The 25,267-nt window shown below is 33.7% G+C and overlaps 2 protein-coding genes across 5 annotated transcripts in view; one reads left to right on the top strand and one right to left on the bottom strand.

Moving 5' to 3' along the window:
• The window catches only part of LOC145278388 (kelch-like protein 26), a 258,637-nt gene that overhangs the window by 37,516 nt on the left and 195,854 nt on the right, over positions 1-25,267 (top strand). The window lies entirely within an intron of this gene.
• Positions 1-25,267, bottom strand: part of LOC145278454 (F-box only protein 31-like) — a 353,462-nt gene that overhangs the window by 204,311 nt on the left and 123,884 nt on the right. For 3 of the 4 annotated variants that reach the window (XM_080130663.1, XM_080130660.1, XM_080130664.1), the window contains exons 2-3: positions 22,166-22,228; positions 1,672-1,748 (exon numbers count right to left, since the gene is read on the bottom strand). In XM_080130663.1, the coding sequence (XP_079986789.1) occupies positions 1,672-1,748; positions 22,166-22,228 (140 nt within the window). The remainder of the gene's footprint in view (positions 1-1,671; positions 1,749-22,165; positions 22,229-25,267) is intronic. The other variant, XM_080130665.1, reaches the window with a different exon arrangement.

Here is a 25,267-nt window from a genome sequence, read left to right as displayed (position 1 = left end):
TCTTAATTTTTCTTAGAAGACAATCGTGCCATACCCCGTCAAAAGCCTTAGATATATCGAGGGCTACCGCTTTACCCTCCCCCGTTTTGTCGAGTGAATCGTATATACGTTCAGAAATTACAGTTAAGATATCTGCTGTGGAACGGGCTTGCCTAAATTCATATTGTTTGTCGGTCAGGAGTTTACCAGCTGTAAGGTGTTGGACTAGGGCTTGATTAATTAAGAACTCAAATATTTTGGCGAAAAGCGGAAGAAGGCTAATGGGGCGATAATTTAATGGGTCATTTCTTTTACGAGAATTCTTGAACAGTAGTACCACAGAAGCGGTTTTCCAGAAGTCAGGAAAGCAAGATTCGTTGAGGTATTTATTGTAAAGTTTGGAGAGAACTGGAGCAACCTCAGGGGAGCATGTTTTTTAATAGCACAGCCGGGATGAGATCGGGTCCACTTGCTTTTGAGATCTCAAGATGTTTTATGATACCGTGTACCTGAGAAGGGGTGATTTTGAAATCTAGTGTGGAGTCTGTCCGCAAAGGAAAGTCAGGGAGAGAGTGGTGTGCCGGGTCTAGTGTGGAGTTTGAGGCAAACCGGCTGGCAAGCAGATTAGCCTTGTCGGTTGGCGTGCAAGCAACTTCATGATTGTTTGATAGTGGGGGAATCGTTGACTGCCCATTATTTACTACACTGTTTTAGATTTTCCAAAAATCATGGGTTCCTAATTGCTGTGTTTCGATACGTTTTTTGGTGGCTTCAGTGTATTTTGTCTTAGCTGCCGCTATTTCTATTACTTACTATAGAAATTACTATATAAAATTTTTCTTATTTAAAAACCCTTACTATAAAAACATTTACGATTAAAAAGCACTTTCTATTAAAAAAAATTAATACTTAACTACACTTACTGTAAAAACATTTACTATTTAAATGCACTTAATATAAATCATTTACTATTTTTAAAAAAAACACTAACTATATAAACATTTTTTATTTAAAACAAAATGACTTACCATAAAAATATTTGCTACTAAAAAACACTTGCTATGAAAACATTTACTAATTAAAAAACACTTACTATTAAAACATTTATATTAAAAACAGTTACTATAAAACATGTACGAATTTTTAAAAGTAAGCAATTTTTTTTTTTTTTAAATTTTTGACTCGTATCATTTTTTTTTTTAAGAATTTATTCGAAAAAACAGCAGGAGAAATTAGTCGTGCCTTTTGATTTACCTAAATTTGTCTTTGTCGTGCCTAAATACCACACGAACACAGAATGAGAAGGAGCTATTATCGTGCCTTGCTGTGCCTTAATTTTTCGTACACTTATAGCCAAACTTGTATATAATGACTTATAAAGGCATCGATAATCGAAAACATAACACCTATCCGCGTCGTGGCTTGAAAATAAATTAAATTTATATTCTTAAGTAATGTGAATATTACTATTATAGCGTATTAGTGGTTGTTAATTAAATAATTGAATTATATATTTTAGAATGAGATTGTTCAACATTTTCCAATATGCTACACCTGTCACATACGATCCCACACGAAACTTTCTGTTCTTTTCGGGCTGGTATTGATTATTTGGTATTGTCCCTTCCCTCTCATCAAAGCAGGATCATCGGTTTCTAATCAATCGAATGTGTGTCGTGAAGGATTACTGACCTGAATCACAATCATCGTTCCGTATGGTTCCATTACTGCTTTCCATAAACCAATCAGAAAACCATATTTGTGTAACACTGAAACCGGAAAAATATTAAAATCATTAGCTTTGCTAAATTGCTTTACGACACTAAATATGTTTACGACACTTTTACATCATGACAATTGGTTTATATATATATATATATATATATATATATATATATATACATATATATATATATACATATATCTACATATATATACATATATCATGACATCATGACAATTGGTTTATATATATATATATATATATATATATATATATATATATATATATATATATATATATATATATACAGTTTGCCCTGTATTTAAGAATTCAGGTGATAAGTCATCTCCCTCTCAATACAGACCAATAAGTCTTCTCTGTGTTATGAGTAAGTTACTGGAATCAATATCAAATAGAGAAATAGTCAACCACCTCAGCAGAAACAACCTTCTTAGTGACACACAATATGGTTTCCGCTCTGCAAGATCTACCGCAGATGTGCTGACGGTTATATCCCACAGGATTAGTGAATCTCTTGACAAAGGCTTCCTTTCTAGGGCAATTGCTCTTGACATATCAAAGGCCTTTGACAAAGTATGGCATAAGGGTCTACTTTACAAGATTTCCAGCTACGGTATAACTGGAAATGTTTTCTCAATCATTAAATCATTTCTCTCCGATAGACTCATAAGAGTAGTGGTAGATGGACAAAAATCGGAGGCCTGCAATATAAATGCTGGAGTCCCTCAGGGGTCAATCCTCGGCCCAACTCTCTTCCTGCTCTACATCAATGACCTCCCTAAACACATACTTAAATCATTCGTTGACATCTATGCTGATGACACGACCATCTACGGCAACACATCAAAGGCTGTAAATGACGAAGTTCTCTCGGATTCTCTCTCCTCTGATCTCGAGCGCGTGGTTCAGTGGGGGAAGATGTGGCTAGTTACCTTTAATGCATCTAAAACCAAACTCCTATCCTTACATCATCAACGCTCTGATCCCCAGCTGGCATCAATTGTGATGGATGGCTCTCGTCTGGGTGAGGCCCCGTGTTTTGACAAGCTTCTGGGTTTGACCTTTACTCCTGATCTGAAATGGAACACGTACATCAAGTCTGTTGCCAAGGTCGCAGGAAAGATGGTGGGATCCTTCTACCGCTCCAGAAGATATCTCACTACTGATGCAATTCTCTATCTATATAAAAGCCAAGTACGACTAAGGATGGAATACTGTTGCCATATCTGGGCAGGAGCTGCCAAAAACAGCCTATCATGCCTTGACAGAGTACAAAATAGACTTCGTGGTTTAGTGGGGGATGCCCTTTTCTCTACCCTGCAACCCCTCTCCCACAGAAGAGACGTTGCGAGCCTATCCTTGTTTTATCGTTATTTTCATGGCAGGTGCTCGTCTGAACTCCAATCCCTGGTCCCCCCTCGCCAAACTTTCACGAAAAACACCCGTCTAGCTGAATCCACTGTGAAAAATTTACCCCACTCTATATCTGTGCCTAAATCAAAACGCGGATTTCATGAGCAAAGCTTCTTTCTTAGAACTGCACGCCTGTGGAACTCTGTTCCGTCTGCCTGCTTCCCTCCGGACTACAACTTGGATGTCTTCAAGTCTAATGTTAACAAATTCCTAATGAACCGCCCCCCTAATTAAACACTTCATAAAATCTCCTCACTAACGTGATGCACTTGCAATAACCCTTATCCCTGAGTGGCTTCCGGGCCTTGGTAAGTGGTGATCACTGTGTGAAAAAAAAAAAAATATATATATATATATATATATATATATATATATATATATATATATATATATATAATGCGAAGTCCACTATTAGATTGCTTGTAAATAAATTGATGGTTTGAGCACTGTGCAATGGACACGTTGTTTATTTAATGGAAACTTAAGGAGATATATGTACAGGCACTGATTGATGGTCCGATGGTTAGAGCTACCAACTGTCACCACGACGGTTGTAGATTCGATCCACGACTGGAGAAAAGTGTATGTCTAGTCATGCTGATGAGGTTTAATATAACGAAACAGTACTGTATGTGGGTGACTGTGTATATATATATATATATATATATATATATATATATATATATATATATATATATATATATATATATATATATATATATATATATTTGAGACGAATGCTTATCAAAGCCCTGGGGACACTTTAGGATCAAGATTAATTAATACATAGTGAGGTATGATCAGTAATGGTGAAACTTAGTTAGCGCTATATTATTTAAATTTATTTTCCATTACTGTTTTCTATAAACTAATGAGAAAATCATATTTGTGCAACACTGAAACGTGAAAAAATATTCAAATCATTAGATTTGATGGATTGCTTTGCGACACTAAATATGTTTACGGCAATGACAATTATTAAAATGTGTGTGCGTTTATTAGTTAATGGAGGCGAATGCTTATCAAAGCCCGGGGGGACACTTTAGGATAAGGGTTAAGTGATACATAGTGAGGCATGATCAGTAATGGTGAAACTTAGTTAATGCTAGATTACTTAATATTATTTTCCATTACTGCTTTCCATAAATGAATAAAAAAAATCATATTTGTGCAACACTGAAATGTGAAAAATTTTCAAATCATTAGATTTGGTGAATTGCTTTGCGACACTAAATATGTTTACATTTTACATCATGCCAATTAGCGAAATGATGTGGGTGCGTAATATATATATATATATATACGAGACTACCCGTGACCCGTTGGGTCAGTATGTTATATTAGCTATGGAATTCATGTATGAGCGTGACACTTATGACGTAAAGAAAATAGTGTTTTTTTGACATAACAGAAATATTTCTATGAAAGTATATTAAAATGAAAAAAGAATATAGATAGATTTCTATGAGTCGTTCTGTTCATTATAATTGATTATTAAAAAAAAATTTTACAGTTACTGAATTATAAGTGGTTGGTCATACTTATAGGTAAATGTGCACTGAACAGATACCATAATACTTATTATAGTTAAATTCAAATTTTCATATATCTGCTTTTTTTTTACATCGTTCATTTCTGTATTACGTTTAAGTTATTTTGAACCCCACTCTTCCCATGTTAAATAATAATTTCGAAATAATAACGTTAATATTTCAGCGTCCCAATTGTTCTTTTGGGTTTTTTTCGCGTTTAAATTATCCAAAAAAACAATTGTTAATACTGTCTGCTTTTTTTTACATCGTTCATTTCTGTATTACGTTTAAGTTATTTTAAACCGCACTCTTCTCATGTTAAATAATAATTTCGAAATAATAAGGTTAATATTTTAGTGCGCAGGTCATACGCGCATGCGCAACCGGATATCGTAAACCGGAAAGTGGGTTACATACATCGTTACAAGGTCATTTGCGTTTTATAATATATATATATATATATATATATATATATATATATATATATATATATATATATATATATATATATATATATATATATATATATATATATATATATATATATATATATATATATATATATATATATATATATATATATACGGCATAATCGCGTTGGCACACCGGTTCTCGTCAGATCACCGAAGTTAAGCAGCGTTGAGCCTTGGTAGTATCAGATGAGTGACTATTTGGGCATTCTAGGCGCTGTATGTGCTCACCGCTTATCTCGGCATTTGTTTCCAATTGTCCTCTACATACACTTCACTTCCACTGGTATTTTAACAATGTCGTTTCAGGAGAGGTGTGGTTGGAGATTGTGCACTTCCTGCCACAAAAATTTCACGCACAAGCAACCCTTCGTGGGTATCCATAATCTGTTCAAGACTGAAGGAGCCTGATATATATATATATATATTATTTTTTATTACTGTTTTTTTTTCTGTTTAGTTACATTATTGTTTCAGCTACGCGACCGTTTTTTTGGCCGTTATGTAGCCTCCTCACACTTTACAGAAATGTTCGTTTTGAAAAAAAAATGTAACTAAACAGAAAAAAACGGTAATAAAAAATAAAACGCATATTTGCTCTACAACAGTATTGAGCACTTTCTTCAGGTTTTTCTTAATTACCATTTCTACTATATATATATATATATATATATATATATATATATATATATATATGTGTGTGTGTGTGTGTGTGTGTGTGTGTGTGTGTGTGTTACATTTTCACCCCAAACAAGGCACATTGCCACTTTGATGTAAGGGGTTACTATCAGGGACATAAGCTGCAGGGATACTATTTAGGGAGTAGGTCAACAAGATATCGGTTCACGTTACACTTGAACTTCTGCATGTCAGTACAGTTGGGGAAGCAGGGACCCGGAAGGGAATTCCAAAGTTTGGCGATTCTGGGGAAAAAACTACTGGAGTAGAAGGCTCTCTTACATCTAGGGGTCTCTATTGTGAAGGGGTGGGATTTAGTTGTTTGTCGGGGGTATTTACGTAGAGGGGTTACAAGTGCTTGCAGTTCATAGGAGAATTCACCGTTAAAGTACTTGTAGAACAGGAAGAGGGATGCAACATTTCGTCGATGGGACAGAGGCTGAAGCTTAGATGACAGTTCAGTAACTATCAGGTTGGCGCCCCACTTTTAAACCTTGTCTAGGAGCGAGAGACTAGTAGCAGATGCACCAGCCCAAATATGACAACAGTACTCCATACATGGGCGAATGGTGGCCTTATAGAGGTACAGTATACTTTCGGGCGTTAGTAGCTTTCTACCACGGTAGAGAGAACCTACATTCTTCTCAGTGGTCCTAGCAATGCTCTCAATGTAATTGTTCCAACTCATGTTTCCTGTGAACGTTAGGCCGAGGAGTTTGAAAGAAGTACTTTCAGGTAATGAGTCTTTGGCCATTGCTATTGGTGGTAGAGAAGGTTTGTTGTAGTTATTGAAGGAAACAAGTTTAGTCTTGGCAGCATTGAATGTGACCATTCATTTTTGTCCTCATTCCACTACAGATTGGAGGTCATCCTCTAGTGTTTCTGCCATTTCGTTAGATATGTGTTCATTTGTTTTCCTGTCGTGTCTGTTATAGAGAATGGTGTCATCAGCATATATACCCATCTCAGAGACAATTTTGTCAGGGAGGTCATTTATGAATATTAGGAATAATAAAGGCCCAAGGAGACACCCCTGAGGCACTCCCGCATTTATATCATATTGTTTAGATGTATGACAACGCACTTTGGGGCCAAATCCGGGTGTAATTGCGCCAACTAAAAAAAGTGCTCTTTATAGTGCATGGTTGTCAAAAGAGCACTTTTAGCTAGTTAGCGCAATCCCGGACTTGGCGCAATTACCCCAAAGTATGGTATATATATATGTGTGTGTGTGTGTGTGTGTGTGTGTGTGTGTGTGTGTGTGTGTGTGTGTGTGTGTGTGTGCGTGCGTTTTGATTTTTAATCCGGCATGGAGATGTGATGCGTCTAGGCTCCTACAGTGCCTCCACGTTGGCCACACACGGTAACTGGGTGCCTTGCGGCTCCAGGCTAAACTTGTAGGAGATCTCGGAGTAGTAGGGGACCCCAAAGGCAGTGCGTTATAGCTCACTGATGTGTGGACATGCCCTAGCACACTACCAACCTCTACCCCACTGTCTTGTGAGAGCCCTTGGTTGGGCGAAGACTAGGGGAATCAACCTCAAAATCAAACACTATTGCCATGTGGGCCTTATCACAGCAAAAGGCTAAGAGATGGGAACTCTGACTTCAAATTCTACTGCTGCCTTGCAGTTTTCCTTAAAAGGCTATGGAACCTCATTCAAAAAGAAAAGATGTAGTAGCGGACATGATAAGGCGACGGTTTACCTCACTGAGATTACTTTCGGACAGAAGCTGCCGCCTCCTCTGCTGCCAGTCGTCACGGGGTCTCTCCACTGGACATGAGCATTGTAGGATCAGAGAGTGTCTTTCTGATGCGCAACAGATACTGTACTTAAACTGCACCATCAAGTTTGGAGCCAAGGTGGAAAGTCCTCTGGCGATGGAGTGAGACTACCCCAACACCGAGGGATAAAGCACTGAGGCCCCAACTAGTCATCGTCAAGAAAAAATGACATTGATGATATATATATATATATATATATATATATATATATATGTGTGTGTGTGTGTGTGTGTGTGTGTTTTTATGATTTTAAAATGTGAGGGATTATATATAATAAAATCCACAGCCAAACAACGTCGCAGCCCACAGGAACCAAAACAGTCAACGAACCAAGACTAGAGTTTCGCTCTCATTTTGGCTAATTAGTTAGACACATCCGAACTCAGGATTCGAAACCCGAGCCTCTTGCATGCGAGGTAAGCACTTTACCAACTGAGCAAACACCCAGCACACAAGAATGTCTATTAACTAACACAGATCAAGCAAACCGCGCCAAAATCCGACTGTGAAATAAACCTACTTCGTCTCGACAACGAACACGGTCATCCAACCAGCCAATACCCCCAAGCCGATGTCTCACAAGTAGGAGTTTTAATTCGAAAGGACGATGCCATCCATCCTAAATGAGGGCGAAACTCGAGTCTTGGACCTCCGGTTCGTTGACTGTCTTGGCTCTTTTGGGCTGTGACGTTGTTTGGCTGTGGAATTTATTATATATATATATATATATATATATATATATATATATATATATATATATATATATATATATAACCTTTTAGACTTTACATAATACACCAAAAACAGAAATCCAAGTAAACTAAAATAAATAAATAAATAAGTAAATATATTTTTTTAAAAATTAGAAAAACTCTCGAAATAACTTCTAACCACTTCGTCATAACACATTGCGTATATAAATAAATAATTAAAGTCAATGGAATATTACTACATAATCAAATTAAAGATACAAGAATCCATAAATGAGTATACCCACTACATAACGAATCAAATAAAATACCTCTCAGAATAGGAATAGTATTACTAAAATAAAAATAAATAAACAAATAAATAAAATACATAAAAAAAGTAATGCAACGTTATACACTTAACGGAGAAGCAATATCTGTAAAGATTATCAGCTCATCAAGTAGTCTCCCTTTACCAACTGATTTATTCAAAGTCTATGCCCTCACCCCCCACCCTCCCAACCAGAACGCAGAAACACAAACAATAAATTAATTAATTAATTAAATCTTCTCGATATAAAATATAAATCATTATTAAAAAATAAAGAAAGAAATTAGAAATAAAAATAAAGAAAAAAAAACTTAATCATATTAAATTACAAAGCTATCAACAAGTTCCGGACAATTGTTTACCGCGAGACTGCTACTGTTTACAACAGCACATTTGAACCAAAGATAAAATATTATGAAAAATTTTTTTTAATAAATAAATTAGAAATAAAATAAAGAAATGAATAAAAAAAAACCTAACCATATTAAATTGTGCAAATATAAATATAATGCGTATAAGAAATATATGAATATGTACACATGTATTTGTAAGTTGTATTAATAAAACTTTCTCACCTGCTTCAGCTTGTGCCTTTCCGTTACCTCTACATTGTACCACCTTCTACACATTCTATTAAACTACATACTATGCAATGCTTCAATCAAACTACATCCACCCCTTATATAAATATATATATATATATATATATATATATATATATATATATATATATATATAGTAGTAATGGGACGATTCCAATATTTTTCCCTATTCCAATACAATTAACGATTCCGATTTTTTATAAATTTCTAAATATGTAACTAAACGCGTGTTATTTTTCCCGATTATCGTAAAAACACATATTAAATGTGCGTATATATATATATTTTAAACGTAAAAGAGTGGGGTGATCTATGGATTTTAGTTTTAATGGCCGTTCAAGATCAACAAATATTTATTATTCTATTATTACTACGAGCAGTGAAAGATTTTGTTTTTAAAAAAAGAATAAAATACAAAGATAATCAAAGGAATCATTTTTTGGCATCGGAAAATAGGCACATATTTTTTCGATTCCGATAATCACAAATGTCCCATTTTTTTATTCTCTATTCTGATTCTGATGAATCGTCCCAACATTAATATATATATATATATATATATATATATATATATATATATATATATATATATATATATAGTAGTAAGTTATAAAAAATATATGGCCATTAAGCATATATATACATACATATATATATATATATATATATATATATATATATATATGCTTAATGGCCATATATTTTTTATAACTTACTACTATATATATATATATATATATATATATATATATATATATATATAAGACACTGATAGAATTCAGATGAAAATTCCTGATAGATATTACTTGAAGTAATATTTTCAAGGAGATCCTAGCCAAAAAGGAAAAGCTCAATATTTAAGAATAGAGCAATATATAAGTTTCGTGGTTAAATTTTAAATTCTGAAATAACAACATATAGACACATATATTTGATTTAAGAATTTATTGTTTCACAAATTGTTGAAAATCCATGGATTAAGGAAATTAAAATAACCCCATCTATATATTCCTTTTATCAAACAAATTCTTAAATCGAATATATGTCTTTTTTTTCAGAATTTAAAAATTTAACTACGAAACTGTTATATATATATATATATATTGTTAGGAGAAACATATATATCCCCTCCTTATATCATAATGGATATATAGATATGAGTCAGACAGACCTCCCCTCCCCCCCTTCCAAGTCAAGCCAGACAGACCTCCCCTTCCTAAGTTGAACAGCGAACAATCGAACGACACAACCCCTCACTCCCTCACTGATCAACTATAAGCAGCAGTCAAACACCCACGCAAACATAGGTAACAATGACAACCGATATCAGGCGATCGTGACGCAAAGCCCGGAAAGAAAACGCGCGAAAAAGTTTAGTTTCAAGCTGACAACCGTTGTGAAACGACGGCAATATTTTCTGCTCCCCAAAAAGCAGGAATATGCACCCGCGTGGACGATGCATGGTGATCGACAAACGATCAGCTCAACTGAACTTGGCGGACGGCCATGAGACCAAAAAGGGACATTTACTCCATATGGAATTACCTTGGTCAATATAATTTAACGAGAGCCATTCTACCCGAGAACTTTGTCAGGACAAACCGCATATCGAAGATGACGAAGAAAGAAAAAGAAGTGATAAAGAAAAACTAAGGACATTATCACGTCATCAAAATGCGCACGTCAGGAGAGAAATTCCCACCAAAAAAGCTAAGTATCGTTCGATATCCATTCTCTCATATTTCACCCCCCTAAACCCGCTAAGTGACAGTCGAGTTCTTTCCGTGAAATAATTTCTTTCCTCACCAAGCATAAAGGTGAAAGAATTCGAAAAAGAAAAGAAAGATAAGGACAGAAAGAACATTGTTACCTAACTTTCACTTTGATTGTTCTAATGTTTGTTTCAACTGTGACTTTATGCATTATCAAAAGAAAAGAGAAATCATAACCCCATCCCAACCTGATATTGTCTGCGACCCGACTTTCATTTTGATTATCCTAATATTTTGTTTGGTCTGTGTCTTTATGTTTTGCCAAAGTCTGTGACCCGACTTTCATTTTGAATATTCTGATATTTTGTTTTAACTGTGACTCTGTGTTTTATCAAAAGAAAGAAAAGAAGAGAAAAGGAAGAGAAAAAATAATACATCTCCACCAATGACCCCCCCCCCATTCTGATCTGATGTTGTCTGTGACTGGACTCTCATTATGACTGTTTCATTATTTTTATTTCCTTCATTTGCTTTTTTTTTTGTTTGAATAATAAATTTATATATTTTAAGGTTATTCATTTGGTGTCAGACCATTTTCATTCCCTGCCATCTTTATGATTAAACGTGAACTTTATCGGGTAGTCCCTGACGATTCCACTGATTCGAAACTTTGGAAATGCCACGCGGTTGTGATATTATTACGGCCGGCAAAATTCCGCACTTTTTCTTTTTCTTACGACGTGTATTTGGGTATAGAATTTCTTGCGAAATTCCTAACCCCTAGGCTAGACCCGGAACACGTCACAATATATATATATATATATATATATATATATATATATATATATATATATATATATATATATATATATATATATATATATATATATATATATATATATAAAATAATAATATAAAAAATTATATATTTATTAAATAAACAGCTTCACCGGACTTATATTATAATATATTTACCGGACTTATCATTTAAACTAACGAGAAACCAAGGAATTATGCAAACTTCGGATTGTTACCTTGTGCCGTGGAATATTCACAATACAGATTGGATCCCTTTACCTCACTGCTACCAAAGCCATTCACTTGTATTTAGCAAATTAGGTAAAAACCATTTATAATATTTGCTAATATTCTTTTCTCTGAGGAGATGGGTAGACATCGAAAACCTATAGGTTACGAAGATATACTTATTGAAATGTATTCTTTGGTTAAGAAGATATATTTATTGAAATGTATTCTTTGTCTTTTAGATTTGAAATTTTACCATTTTATATCTTAAAATTTTAATTACTAAATTATGATATATATATATTTGTATTCTCATTTAATTATTGACTAATATTAATTTTATTATTATTATTATTATTAATAATTAATTAATTTATTTATTTATTTATCTATGTTCTACCCCTCTTTATCGAGGGAGAGACGGGATTTACTCATCATTAAAAAGCCGACATTGTTTCTAACTCTGCCCTCTTCTGTAGTTTTATTATTATTATTATTATTATTATTATTATTATTATTATTATTATTATTATTATTAGTTTTATCTCTTACTCACCATTAAAAAAGCCGACATTGTCTCTAACTCTGCCCTCTTCAGTAGTTTTATTATATTATTATTATTATTATTATTATTATTATTCATTACTAATAATTACATTATTTTTACCGTTTAACAATTTCATTTCTATTCCATTATACATATTTTAATATTGCGTCTCATTTCTGCCGTTTGAATTAAACGCTTTTACGTTTCAACATTAAAAAATACTAAAAAACATAATCTTCTTCCACAAACGGCTAAAATGATTCACGTGAACTTTTTCGAACATGATTGCTAGGAATGAACGCTGTCTACGCTACTAATCTCCAGTTCTTTCAAAGTTTTTTTTTTTTTCGATACTTTTCGTGACCAAGAGCGGAGGTCCGCTTGAAATATAAAAAATAACAATAAAAATATTAAATACAAAAAGTAATATCGTTTTTCATGCTTCAAAAACCCCTCATAACTTTTAAATCACTATCCCAGAAACATACGTGGACTTTTAACATTATATATATATATATATATATATATATATATATATATATATATATTAAATTGTAATTCAATGAATTTCAAAAAACTCTCATTGAAATGTAATGAAGTGGTTGAGTTTCATATCAAAGAATTTTTATTATTCTAAGCAAAAAGTTAAACCACTTCATTTCATTTCAATGAGAGTTTTTTTAAATTCATTGAATTACAATTTAATTTATTTGCTCTATCTTGCATATCGAGTAATTCTTGTTTAGATGGGATAACTTATAGAGTATTACTGCCAGCAATATTTTGTAAACCTACAATCTCACGTTTACATAACCACTGATTGTTAAATAAAAACTATTCCGAGATATATATATATATATATATATATATATATATATATATATATATATATATATATATATATATAGAGAGAGAGAGAGAGAGAGAGAGAGAGAGAGAGAGAGAGAGAGAGAGATGATACGTAGTTGTTAATTGATTTAGGGGAAAAGAGTTTTTGTTTTTTGTTCCAGCTGTCGATGACTGCTGTCACGGTTTGTACCTCAAATCAAGCACGAAAATGGGACACCCGTAGATTTCGAATAAATCACGTGTATATATTATACGTATAGCATATACGTATGCACTCAGGCATCTCATACTCGGTTACTTTTTTATTGTCAGAAGAGTCGCGTGTGACTAAATTGATAAAAATTATTGGCTGCATATTTAGACTTCAAATTATTTTTTAAAAAAGAAGAAAATATCTTCATAGTAGGAAGGTCCCAGTTCTCTTCACGTTTGTCCAGCAGAGGACTGGTCAGCGCTCTCTCCTCGGTCTTTCCCTCCTCCTTGACTCTTCTCGGCTATTTGATTTCACACTTTTTTTGAGGGGGGAGGTGATGGGACAATGGGAGGGGATGCGTGATGGGGATGTAGAACTTGTTGATATGCAGCTTCAGCTTCAGTGTTCTTCATTCCCTGTACAACTTCTTCATGTTTTGCCTCTGCAGCTGTTTGTCTGGCTCACGCATGTGTTTCATGTGCATTATTCTCCGCATTGAAGGGGTTTCCTTAATATTTCAGCCGTTTTCCTTGTCATTAGTTGTTGTATCTTTCCAGCCATTCCACTGATTCCAATTTCTCACATTTTTATTTTTTTTTAAGTTTTTCGGAATTGTTCCTAGTGCTCCTACTAGGTATTATTTTTATTTTCTTCATCATCCAAATCCCTTTTAACTCTCTGGATAGCTCTGTGTATTTGCTCCATTTCTCCTTTTCTTTCATAATCACCCTGTGGTCAGCTGGGACAGCAAAGTCCACGATTTGACAGGATTTTTCTTTCTTGTTAATTATTACGACATCTGATCTTCTTGCTTGGATGGGTTTGTCCGCCTGTATGTCCCATAGGATTTTATGGTTCGCGTTTTCGAGTACTGTTACCGGCTTATGGTTGCACCATTTGTCTGTACGTTCAAAATGCAGTTGTTTGCACAATTCCCAGTGTACTGCGCTCACCACTTGGTCGTGCCTGTTTTTGTATTCCTTTTGTGTCAGTTTGCTGCATTCACTTACTTTATGGTTTATCGCTTCGTCTCTTTGTCCACAGAGTCTGCATTTGCAGTTTTCTTGTGTTTTATCGATCTTTGCTTTGATATGCTTGGTTCTTATCGAGTTATCTTGTACTGCAGTTATTAGAGTTATTTAGTTTTTCGGTTTACATGTACTTTTCGCGTCCACGTCCAAGTGTTCTCGTTATTCTCATCTTTTGTCATTGTTATAAATATTCCGTGTTGTTTTTCTTCCCATTTTTTTCTTTTCCTGTTTTGTCCTTTGTCTCTTTGTTTTCTGTTTTTTTTATTTTTTTTATTTTTTCAGTCTCTCTCGCTGCCATAATTATTCTTTCACTATTTTGCATTATGTATTTTTCTTGTTCTTTTTTTTTGTGTCATTTACACAGTCGCCTATGTAAACAAGTCCTATGCCGCCGTCTTTCCTTTTCACATAGAGTCTGTCAATATCGTTCTCCGGGTGTAGTGCATTGTGCATAGTCATGAGTTTCATGGTTTTCTGATTGAGCTGTCTCAGTTCTTTTGTCCACCCTATAAACGGTTCAGAGTATCTTACTAGTGACGCTTCCCATGTATTTATACTTTTTATTAGGTTTCTGCTATATAATTTCGTTTCCATGAGTTTTCTTGTTCTCCTGAGGTATTCCTTTCCAATTCTCTCTTTCATTTCTGTTGCTTTGATGGTTTCTGCTTCCAGAATTCCCAAGTATTTTAATCGTCTTGTTCCCCTAGTGCCCTCATCTCTGTTTGGTTGGGTAGTTCCATGCCTTCTGTCGTTTCCAGTTTTCCTTTTCTGATAACTAGTAGTGCGCACTTTTCCATTCCAAATTCCATTTGGATATCCTGGCTGAAGATCCTAGTAGGGTTAATTAGTGTCTCTAACTCCTTTTCGGTCCTTGCAAAAAGTTTCAAATCGTCCATGTACATATGTGGTTCAATTTTTCTTCTGTATTAGAAAACTTGTATCCGGCTTGGAACTTTCTCAGAATACTGTTCAGGGGCATCATAGATATGATGAACAGTAATGGCGATAGGAAGTCTCCTTGGAAGATGCCTCTTTGTATGTTAATTTCTGTTACATGTTGTCCATCAGCTGTCAGTTCCATTCTTCATATTCTCATTGCATTTTCTATTACGTTGATGATCCTGCTTAGTATTATTATTACTGCTTCTGTGTTGCTGCTGCTACTGCTGCTAGCGAGGCGACCGGTGTTACGCGATCATAAAATACTCTTAAATATGATATTTTAATTTATGCAAATTTCGTATTTTTATATTATAGAGTAAATTCTCTACTGATTATTATATCGTATCCAATATGTAACAGTGATTTTAAAAGTAAAAAAAATGATTTAGGTGTCATCAACTAGAATCGAAACCAAAACATTTGCCACTCTACCGTTTGAGCTATCATCAGATGGATAATAAAGTAGATAAAAAACAACAACTTTAACGTATAAATGTATATATATTTGCGTATGCGTAGAGGACACTTTCAGTCGACTTATGCCTACCAAGTTTCATTTTCTTTTCAATTTTGAGCTCCTAGAAGTTATTTTACGGTCCACAAGAAATGCAATCGCTCTGTTCTGCGATCTTGCGTCTATAGAAAAATGTAGTTTTAAAAAATGGGCGGACGGACACACACACACACACACGCACACACGCACATATTTTTTAAAACTACATTTCTCCTTAGACGCAAGGACACAGAACAGAGCGATTGCATTTCTATACAGTTCCAATTTTCATGATTCCATGCTAGGTTTCTTTTGTGTTTTACCTCTGTTGCAGTTTCTGTATGTCTAGTTTATGTCTGTACTTCATGAGTGGTAATCTACACGTTCAAGGGTTTTCCTTAATATTTTTGCAGTTTTCATTATTGTTATCCGTTGGAACTTCTTGGCCGTTCCTCTGATTCCAATCTCTCCTATTCTTTATTTTTTTAAAGTTTTTCGGTATTGTTCCTAGCTCTTCTACTATTAGTGGTGCTATCTTGACTGTCTCCATTTTCCAGATCCATTTTTGCTCTTTGGTCAGGTCTGTGTATTTGCTCCGTTTTTCTGTCTCTTGTGGATTCCTGGAACGACAAAATCTACAATCTGGTAGGATTTTTCCTTCTTGTTAACTATTATGATATCGAATTTTCTTGCCTGGATGGGTTTATCCGTTTGTATATCCATGTCTCATAGGATCTTGTGACTTTCATTTTCCAGTACTGCTGGTGGCTTGTGCTTGTGCTGTTTGTCTGGGTGTTCAAGATGCAATCGTCTGCATAATTGCAAGTGTGCTGCCTTTCCCACTTACTCGTTTATACCCTTTTTGGATAGGTTGCGGCATTCACTTATTATATGGTTTATTGTTTCGTCTCTTTGTCCGCAGAGTCTGTATTTGCTGTTTTCTTGTGTCTTGTGGATCTTTGCTTTGATGTAGTTGGTTCTAAACGCGTTATCTTGTATGGTTATTATTAGTGATTCAGTTTCCCTCTTAAGGTTTTCTTTTTATAGCCATTTCCAAGTGTTTTTGTTAGTCTCATTTTGTGTAATTCTTATGAATCGTTCATGTAACTGTTTCTCTTCATATTTTTCTTTCCGCATAATATTTCTTGTCTCTTCTTTTTCTATCTTGTTGCTTCTTCTGTATTTCTTGCTGCAATAATTATTCTTTCGCTATTCTGCATAACGTATTTTTCATTTGTGTGTGTGTGTGTGTGTGTGTGTGTGTGTGTGTGTGTGTGTGTGTGTGTGTGCGCGTGTGTGCGTGTGTGTGTGTGTGTGTGTGTGTGTTATTTACACAATCTTCTATAGATCAACCCTCTTATTCCGTCTTTCCTTTTCACATAGAGTCGGCCAGCATTTTGCTTTATCATAATTTTTCCGGTCTTTTGATCGAGATTCCTCGGTTCTTCTTTGGTCCAGAGTATCTTACTAGTGACACTGCCTACGTGTTTATTCTTTAATTAGGTTTCTACTATAAAGTTTAGCTTTCTTGTCATTCTGAGGTATTGCTTTCCAATTATCTCTTTCATTTCTGTTGTTTTGCTGGTGTCTGCTTTCAGAACTCCCAAGTATTTGTAGTTAACATGTTCACCTAGTGTCCTCATTTCCGTTTGATTTGGTAGTACCATACCTTCTGTTGCTTCCAGTTTTCCCCTCCTCGTGGTCAACAATGCTCACTTTTCCATACAGAATTCCATTCGAATATCCTAGCTAAAGATTCTGGTTGTTTTTATTAGGGTCTCTAGGCTCTTCTGAGTTTTTACAAGCAGTTCCAGGGTAACCATATACATTAGGTGGTTTATTCTTTTATTTGTATGAGTGAACTTGTGTTCGTTTTGGCATTTTCTTAATATATTGTTCAGGGAAATCATGGTTATGATGAACAGTAGTGGTGATAGGGAATTCCATTGGAAAAAACTCCGTATTTTTATCTCAGTTATGTATTGTCCATCAATTCAAGTATCTATGCCTTCATTGCATTTTTTATCAAATTGATTATTTTACCTGGTATTTTGCACATTCTCAGGCATTCTATTATCCATGCTTGCGGAATCCTGTTATATGCTTTCTTATAGTCTATCCATACCATGGCTATTTTCTACCTTTTTACCTACTTCATGATCTTTTTGTTTATGTATAATACGTCGTGCGTTCCTCTTTTTCCTTTCTGACATCCTTTCTGTTCCTCTGGGAGTAGTCCGCGATTATGAAGGGAATGATAAATTTGTTCTCTCAGTTATTATTATTGTTGTTTTCGTTGTTGTTATTATTATTATTATTATTATTATTATTATTATTATTATTATTATTATTATTTACCAACCTTCATTATTTTGTATTTTATCAAGAACTAGCGGGATAATAGCTGGAATCCGGTAAGATGCTCCGTCCCCAACACAAAAGGCAATTTCATATATTACAGTAAGCATTTTGTGAGATTCCAAGAAGAACTAACGCAAGCTCCAGCGTATAAAATCAACTGTAGGCAAATATTGGAAGTGTAGGATATTCGTTGATTCTCATATAATCCCGGGCAACGTTGAGTCTCCTTGCCAGTATATTACAATGAAGTATCCACGTAAGCGATATTAATTAGATATTGTTAGAAAACATAAAAAAATTAATTGCTGCTTTGTTTAATAATCTTTGTCCGAGTTTTTGAAAAAAAGAAATTTCCAAACAAGATATAGTAAATTTTATTATTATTCATTGAACTACTGTTCTCGTCTTCAGTGTGATTTTCACAACGTTTCGGTCGATATAATTTCCGACCTTCTTCAGGTGTATCTTGCCGAAATCGAGAATGTTTCTGTCGAATTTGGACGGAATTTCGAGCGGAACTATTTATTTACTTCATGGGGGTAGCGTGCTCTTGTTCCATCAACCATGACTGGATAGAGGTCCTAAGTAATTCGCAAATGTATATTTCGGTCGCCCATACTGAGGATTGAACTTTCAACCTACAATTGATTTTTCCCAGTACTCTAACCACTGCGCCACGAGTCCTTGTGGACAATTCTAGTACGAATTTTAGGAGCCTTAAACCTACTTTTTATTTCTAGTTGTAAATATCACCATTTATTACTAATTATTACTATATATTAATGTATATCTATCTCTATACTTATTACTTGTATATATATTAATGTTTTTACTTATTATTTGTATATATTATCTATTGTTTATAATTACTGGTTCCCATATCGTATAGAATTCTATACTAGGTCTATTTAGCAGTTGGTTATTCCCCAACATATGTGCTGCTTCTTTCAGTCGTCTTACTCGCCACCGTTCCTCTCTGTCTATAATTTTTACTTCGTCCCATAATGGTAGATGGTTTCCCTTTTCTTTCCAGATATGGTTAGCTATAACTGACTTTCAGTCTCTCCACGTACTATGACTTTTCGATGTTCTTCTAACCGTACTTCAACTGACGACACGTTTCAAATCTGTATAGTTTTCCACATTTACACACTTCTTAGTCATGATTTTTTGCTGTTGGGTGCTTGACTCTCACAAGCTGTTTCCGGAGAGTTGAATCACTCCTGAATACTGTCCTGATGTCGTATGGATTACATATTCGATGAAGTTTTTCAGACAAGCCCTTCATATATGATATACAAACTGTGGTGAGTTTCTGAGTCGTGTCCTTTTAGTGTTGGGTCCAGATTTCTTTGAGACATTTTCTGGGCTGTTTATTTCAGGGCAAAGACACCAATCAAGTAACTTATATTTCATCATTTTTCATAATTCTTGGATATGTTACTAATTTCGACAATCATTTCTCATAATTTAACTTCAATTATCGCTGCCTCACCTCTTTCTAAAATAAAAACGTTGATACATTGCCTGGGCTGTTTATTCCATTACAAACACAAAAATCAAAGTACTTGAATTAAAAACATACCAATTAAATAACTCACATTTTATAGTAATGATCACTCCTAAACAGTGTCTGCTATTTCCAGGACTTACCTTATATCCCCAACCCAACTTTTAAAAATATACATGAAATATAATAATGTTAACTCGTTAACGGTTTCTGCCATTTCTCAAAATCTACAGTATACGAAAGGCATTCCAAAAGTAATGTCTCCTATTTTTATTCCGCTCAAATGTAGTAGAGTGGATTGCAAATTGCTCTGTTATGATGAATGAACTGATGCATTCACGACATGAAAGTTTCCTCTCTCTGTTGCAGATATTGACGGTGTGAGACTCAAAGAAAGTAACACATATCATGGACGTGTGTTAGAAGTAGAATTGCGTCATTGAATTCCTGTCAAAAGGGCATTGAGAATCGTGGTGATTATGCAAAATAATAAAGTCTACAGCACAAAAGGTCGCTTGTTTTGATCGCACCACTTCCGTTTTCGTAGCTTTTCAACTTTCTGAGTTAAAAATGTAGGACACTTTACTTTTAGAACGGCCCTCATATTACAAAGCATGGCCTGGACGCCCATGCACAGCCATTGTTCATCGCTGACAAAAGTTCATTGAGAATGGTACTGACTATGTAGAAACATAAATTCTAGATCGCAAAAAGATCATTCGTTTTAATGATATAACTCCCGTCTTCGTAGCTCTTTAACTTTTCAGTTAAAGAATACGAGGCTTTACTTTTGGAACGACCCTCTTATAGCAAAGTGTGCTTCAGACGCCCATACAGAGTTATCGTTCATCGCTGGGGAAAGTGCATAGAAAATGGTGGTAACTATTTAGAAAAATAAATTCTGGGTCTCAAAAAGTCGTTCGTTTAATTAGTACCACTCCCGTTTCTGTAGCTCTTCAACTTTTTGAGATAAAAAATAGGAGGATTTACTTTTGGAACAACCGTCATAAAAAAAAAGATAAAACGTAATTACAATATGGTTATCTTCAAGTCTAGCGTAAACAAGATTTTGATGAACCGTTCCATATAAGTTAAAAAATTTACCGAATTTCCATTACTAACGATTACTATATTGTCCAATTTCTATTGTACACTATTTAACCCTTATCCTCGAGTAGCCTCTTGGCCTTGATTAGTGGTGATGCCTATGTAAAAAAAAAAAAAAAAAACGCAACTTTTCCATTTTTGTACCGGGAGGTTCTTCTGTAAGATGTTCTTTCGATTTCTGTAAATATACCGAATAATTTTGTTGTTTGTTGATCATCATTTCTAATGATCTGTTATTTGTTTCCACACGTATCTTTCTATTAAGAATTCTTTCAAGAACGATACCGTTACGAGAGGAACCACGTGAAGGCTGCTAATGTCCATAGATGAAAGTGTTTCTGTGGAACGAACTGGGTTGGAACTTGGCACGCCCAGGTTATCAGCCCACGTCGTTAACTGGACCATCGTCATCTCCCTATTGTTTCTGCTGGGGATGTTATTGTTTATATGGTCTTTATTTTATCACGGAATGCATAAAAACTTTATTTTATCATGGAATGCAAAAAAAAAACGCAAGGACGGTCTAAAATTAAAAAAAGAAACCTACTTAGCCTGAGAGTATCCTGTACTTCTGCAAGGCCATCATTCGTCTATTTATGGAGTATTGTTGTCAAATTTGGGCTAGTGCATCTGCTGCTAGTATCTCATTCCTGGACAGGGTTCAAAAGAGAGTCGACAACTTGATAGGTCCCGAACTGTCATTTGACGAAATGTTGCATCATTCTGCCTGTTTTACAAGTATTTTAATAGTAGATGCTCCGACGAACTACAAGCACTTGTACCCTTCCGACGTAAATACCCCTGACAAACCCGACAAGCAGCAAAGTCCCGCCCCTACTCAGTAGATATCCTCAGATGCCAGAAAGCCTTCTACTCCAATAGTTTCTTCCCCAGAATTGCTAGACTTTGGAATTCCCTTCCGGATTCTTGCTTCCTCAACTGTACTGACATGCAGAAGTTCAAGTGTAATATAAACAGACATCTTGCTGCTCAACTTCCTACATTGTATCCCTGCAACTTATATCCTAGATAGTAGCCCCCTACATCAAAGTGGTACTGTGCCTTGTTTGGGGTGAAAATGTAATTTTTAAAAATAAAAGTTTCAGTTTTTAATTTATTACTCCCGGGTAACATCGGATTACTGTGTTGGTATCGAAATGACATATTTACCTTTTGTGTAAAGTTCGTAGAATGTATTGACCTTCCAGCCTTCCAAACTTTTTATTTTGAATTCTGAAACAATGATTAAAAAAGTTATTTTAACAATGATTAAAAAAGTTATTTTAACAAAATTATAATAATAAGCATTTTTTTAGAGGCGGCGAACTTTAAATTGACAACTCTATTTTCTTTAATTGCAGATATAGCAACTATCGGTTAATTTGAGTTCAGCTTGGTTTAGCAATACATTACGAAGAGACTGACACCCTAGCAGCGTTTGCAAATTGTAAATAATGCGATCAATAATGCCAAACTTTCACAAGAAACACTCGTCTAGCTGTAAACACTATCAATAATTTCCCCCACTCTTTATATGTGCCTAAACCTAAACGTAGATTCCATGAACAAAGCTTCTTTCTTAGAACTGCACGCCTGTGGAATTGTCTTCCGTTTTCCTGCTTTCCGGCTGACTACAATATGGTTGTGTTCAAGTCTAAAGTAAATAAGTTCTTGATGAGCCGTTCCATATAAGTTATTAAATTTACCAAATTTTCATTACTAATGATTACTATATTGTCCAATTTCTACTGTACACTCTTTAACCCTTATCCTTGAGTGGCCTCTGGGCCTTGATAATGTGGTGATGCCTTTGTAAAAAAAAAAAAAAAAAAAAAAAATTTAGTGAGACCATTTCACGAAATGGACTTGGCTACATCGTTCGTGCGATTTAACCCCATCCTATTATTTTCTTTGGGGATATGCAAAGTCCAATATTTACGCTAAGTCAGATCAAATAGACCAATTGAAAAACAACATTCGACTCGTTATGGCTGAAATACAGTCTAATTTAATGCGTGGAGTTTGTGAAAATGTTCAAAACTGTATTTAAATTATGAATGCCAAATATAAATCTTTCGGAATAAACCACATATTTGAAATCTTTTTCTGTGATTTATATTCATTTAAAGTTTGCCGCCTCTACAAAAACATTCTTTATAATAGAATATAATACGATTAATTATCTGCAACATTTACCGAAATATACAGGTATTCATGGATGAACTTAATAGTATGTAGAATGGTGAGTATTGATTCATGAATGAATAATAGTGTAAAAAGGTATATTGTTAGATGAAAAACCAGTGTTATAAATTATATTGTTAGATAAATAATAATGTTAAAAATTATATTGTTAGATGAAAAACACTGTTAAAAATTATATTGTTAGATAAATAATAATGTTAAAAATTATATTGTTAGATGAAAAACAGTGTTAAAAATTATATTGTTAGATAAAAGACAGTGTTAAAAATTATATTGTTAAATGAATAACAGTGTTAAAAATTATATTGTTAGATGAATAATAGTGTTAAAAATTATATTGTTAAATGAATAATAGCGTTAAAGATTATATTTTTAGATGAATAAAAGTGTTAAAAAATGATATTGTTAGATGAATAAAAGTGTTAAAAATTATATTGTTAGATGAATAATAGTGTTAAAAATTATATTGTTAGATGAATAATAGTGTTAAAAATTATATTGTTAAATGAATAATAGTGTTAAAAATTATATTTTAGATGAATAAAAATGTTAAAAAATTATATTGTTAGATGAATAATAGTGTTAAAAATTATATTGTTAGATGAATTATAGTGTTAAAAATTATATTGTTAGATGAATTATAGTGTTAAAAATTATATTGTTAGATGAATAATAGTGTTAAAAATTATATTGTTAGATGAATAATAGTGTTAAAAATTATATTGTTAGATGAATTATAGTGTTAAAAATTATATTGTTAGATGAATAAAAGTGTTAAAAATTATATTGTTAGATGAATAATAGTGTTAAAAATTATATTGTTAAATGAATAATAGTGTTAAAAATTATATTTTTAGATGAATAAAAGTGTTAAAAAATTATATTGTTAGATGAATTATAGTGTTAAAAATTATATTGTTAAATGAATAATAGTGTTAAAAATTATACTGTTAGATGAATAATAGTGTAAAAATTATATTGTTGGATGAATAAAAGTGTGAAAAAATTATATTGTTAGATGAATAAAAGTGTTAAAAATTATATTGTTAGATGAATAATAGTGTTAAAAATTATATTGTTAGATGAATAATAGTGCTAAAAATTATATTGTTAGATGAATAATAGTGTTAAAAATTATATTTTTAGATGAATAAAAGTGTTAAAAAATTATATTGTTAGATGAATAAAAGTGTTAAAAATTATATTGTTAGTTGAATAATAGTGTTAAAAATTATATTGTTAGATGAATTATAGTGTTAAAATTATATTGTTAGATGAATAAAAGTGTTAAAAAATTATATTGTTAGATGAATAATAATGTTAAAAATTATATTGTTAGATAAATAAAAGTGTTAAAAATTATATTGTTAGATGAATTATAGTGTAAAAATCATATTGTTAAATGAATAATAGTGTTAAAAATTATACTGTTAGATGAATAATAGTGTTAAAAATTATATTGTTAGATGAAAAATAGTGATCTTGAGCATGTGGTACAATGGGGAACGGAGTGGCTGGTTACTTTTAACGCATCCAAAATCAAGCTTTTATCTTTACATCATAAACGCTCTAATCCCCATCTGGCATCAATTGAAATGAGTGGCTCTCGTCTTGGGGAGGCTTCATGTTTTGACAGGCTTATTGGCTTGGTTTTTACTCCGGATCTTAAATGGAACACATACATTAAATCCGTTGCCAATACCACTGGAAAAATGGTGGAATCCTTCTATCGATCCAGTAGATATCTCACTGCTGATGCAATTCTCTATCTATATAAGAGCCAGGTACGTCCAAGTATGGAGTACTGTTTCCACATCTGGGCAGGAGCTGCTAGAAAGGACTTATCCTGCCTTGATAGAGTTCAAAGTAGACTTTGTAGTCTCGTAGGGGATGTCCTTTTCTCTTCCCTGCAACCTCTTTCTCATAGAAGAAATGTTGCGAGTTTGTCTCTGCTTTATCGTTATTTTCATGGCAAGTGCTCGGCCGAGCTCCAATCTATGGTCCCTCCCTCGCCAAACTTTCACAAGAAACACCCATCTAGCAGAAATCACTATCAATAATTTCTCC

Source organism: Euprymna scolopes, chromosome 1 (assembly GCF_053919585.1).
Source record: "Euprymna scolopes isolate OS-2025 chromosome 1, ASM5391958v1, whole genome shotgun sequence".
NCBI lineage: Eukaryota > Metazoa > Mollusca > Cephalopoda > Sepiida > Sepiolidae > Euprymna > Euprymna scolopes.
Note: the sequence above shows the minus strand (reverse complement) of the source record. Positions and strands in the feature narration are given on the sequence as shown.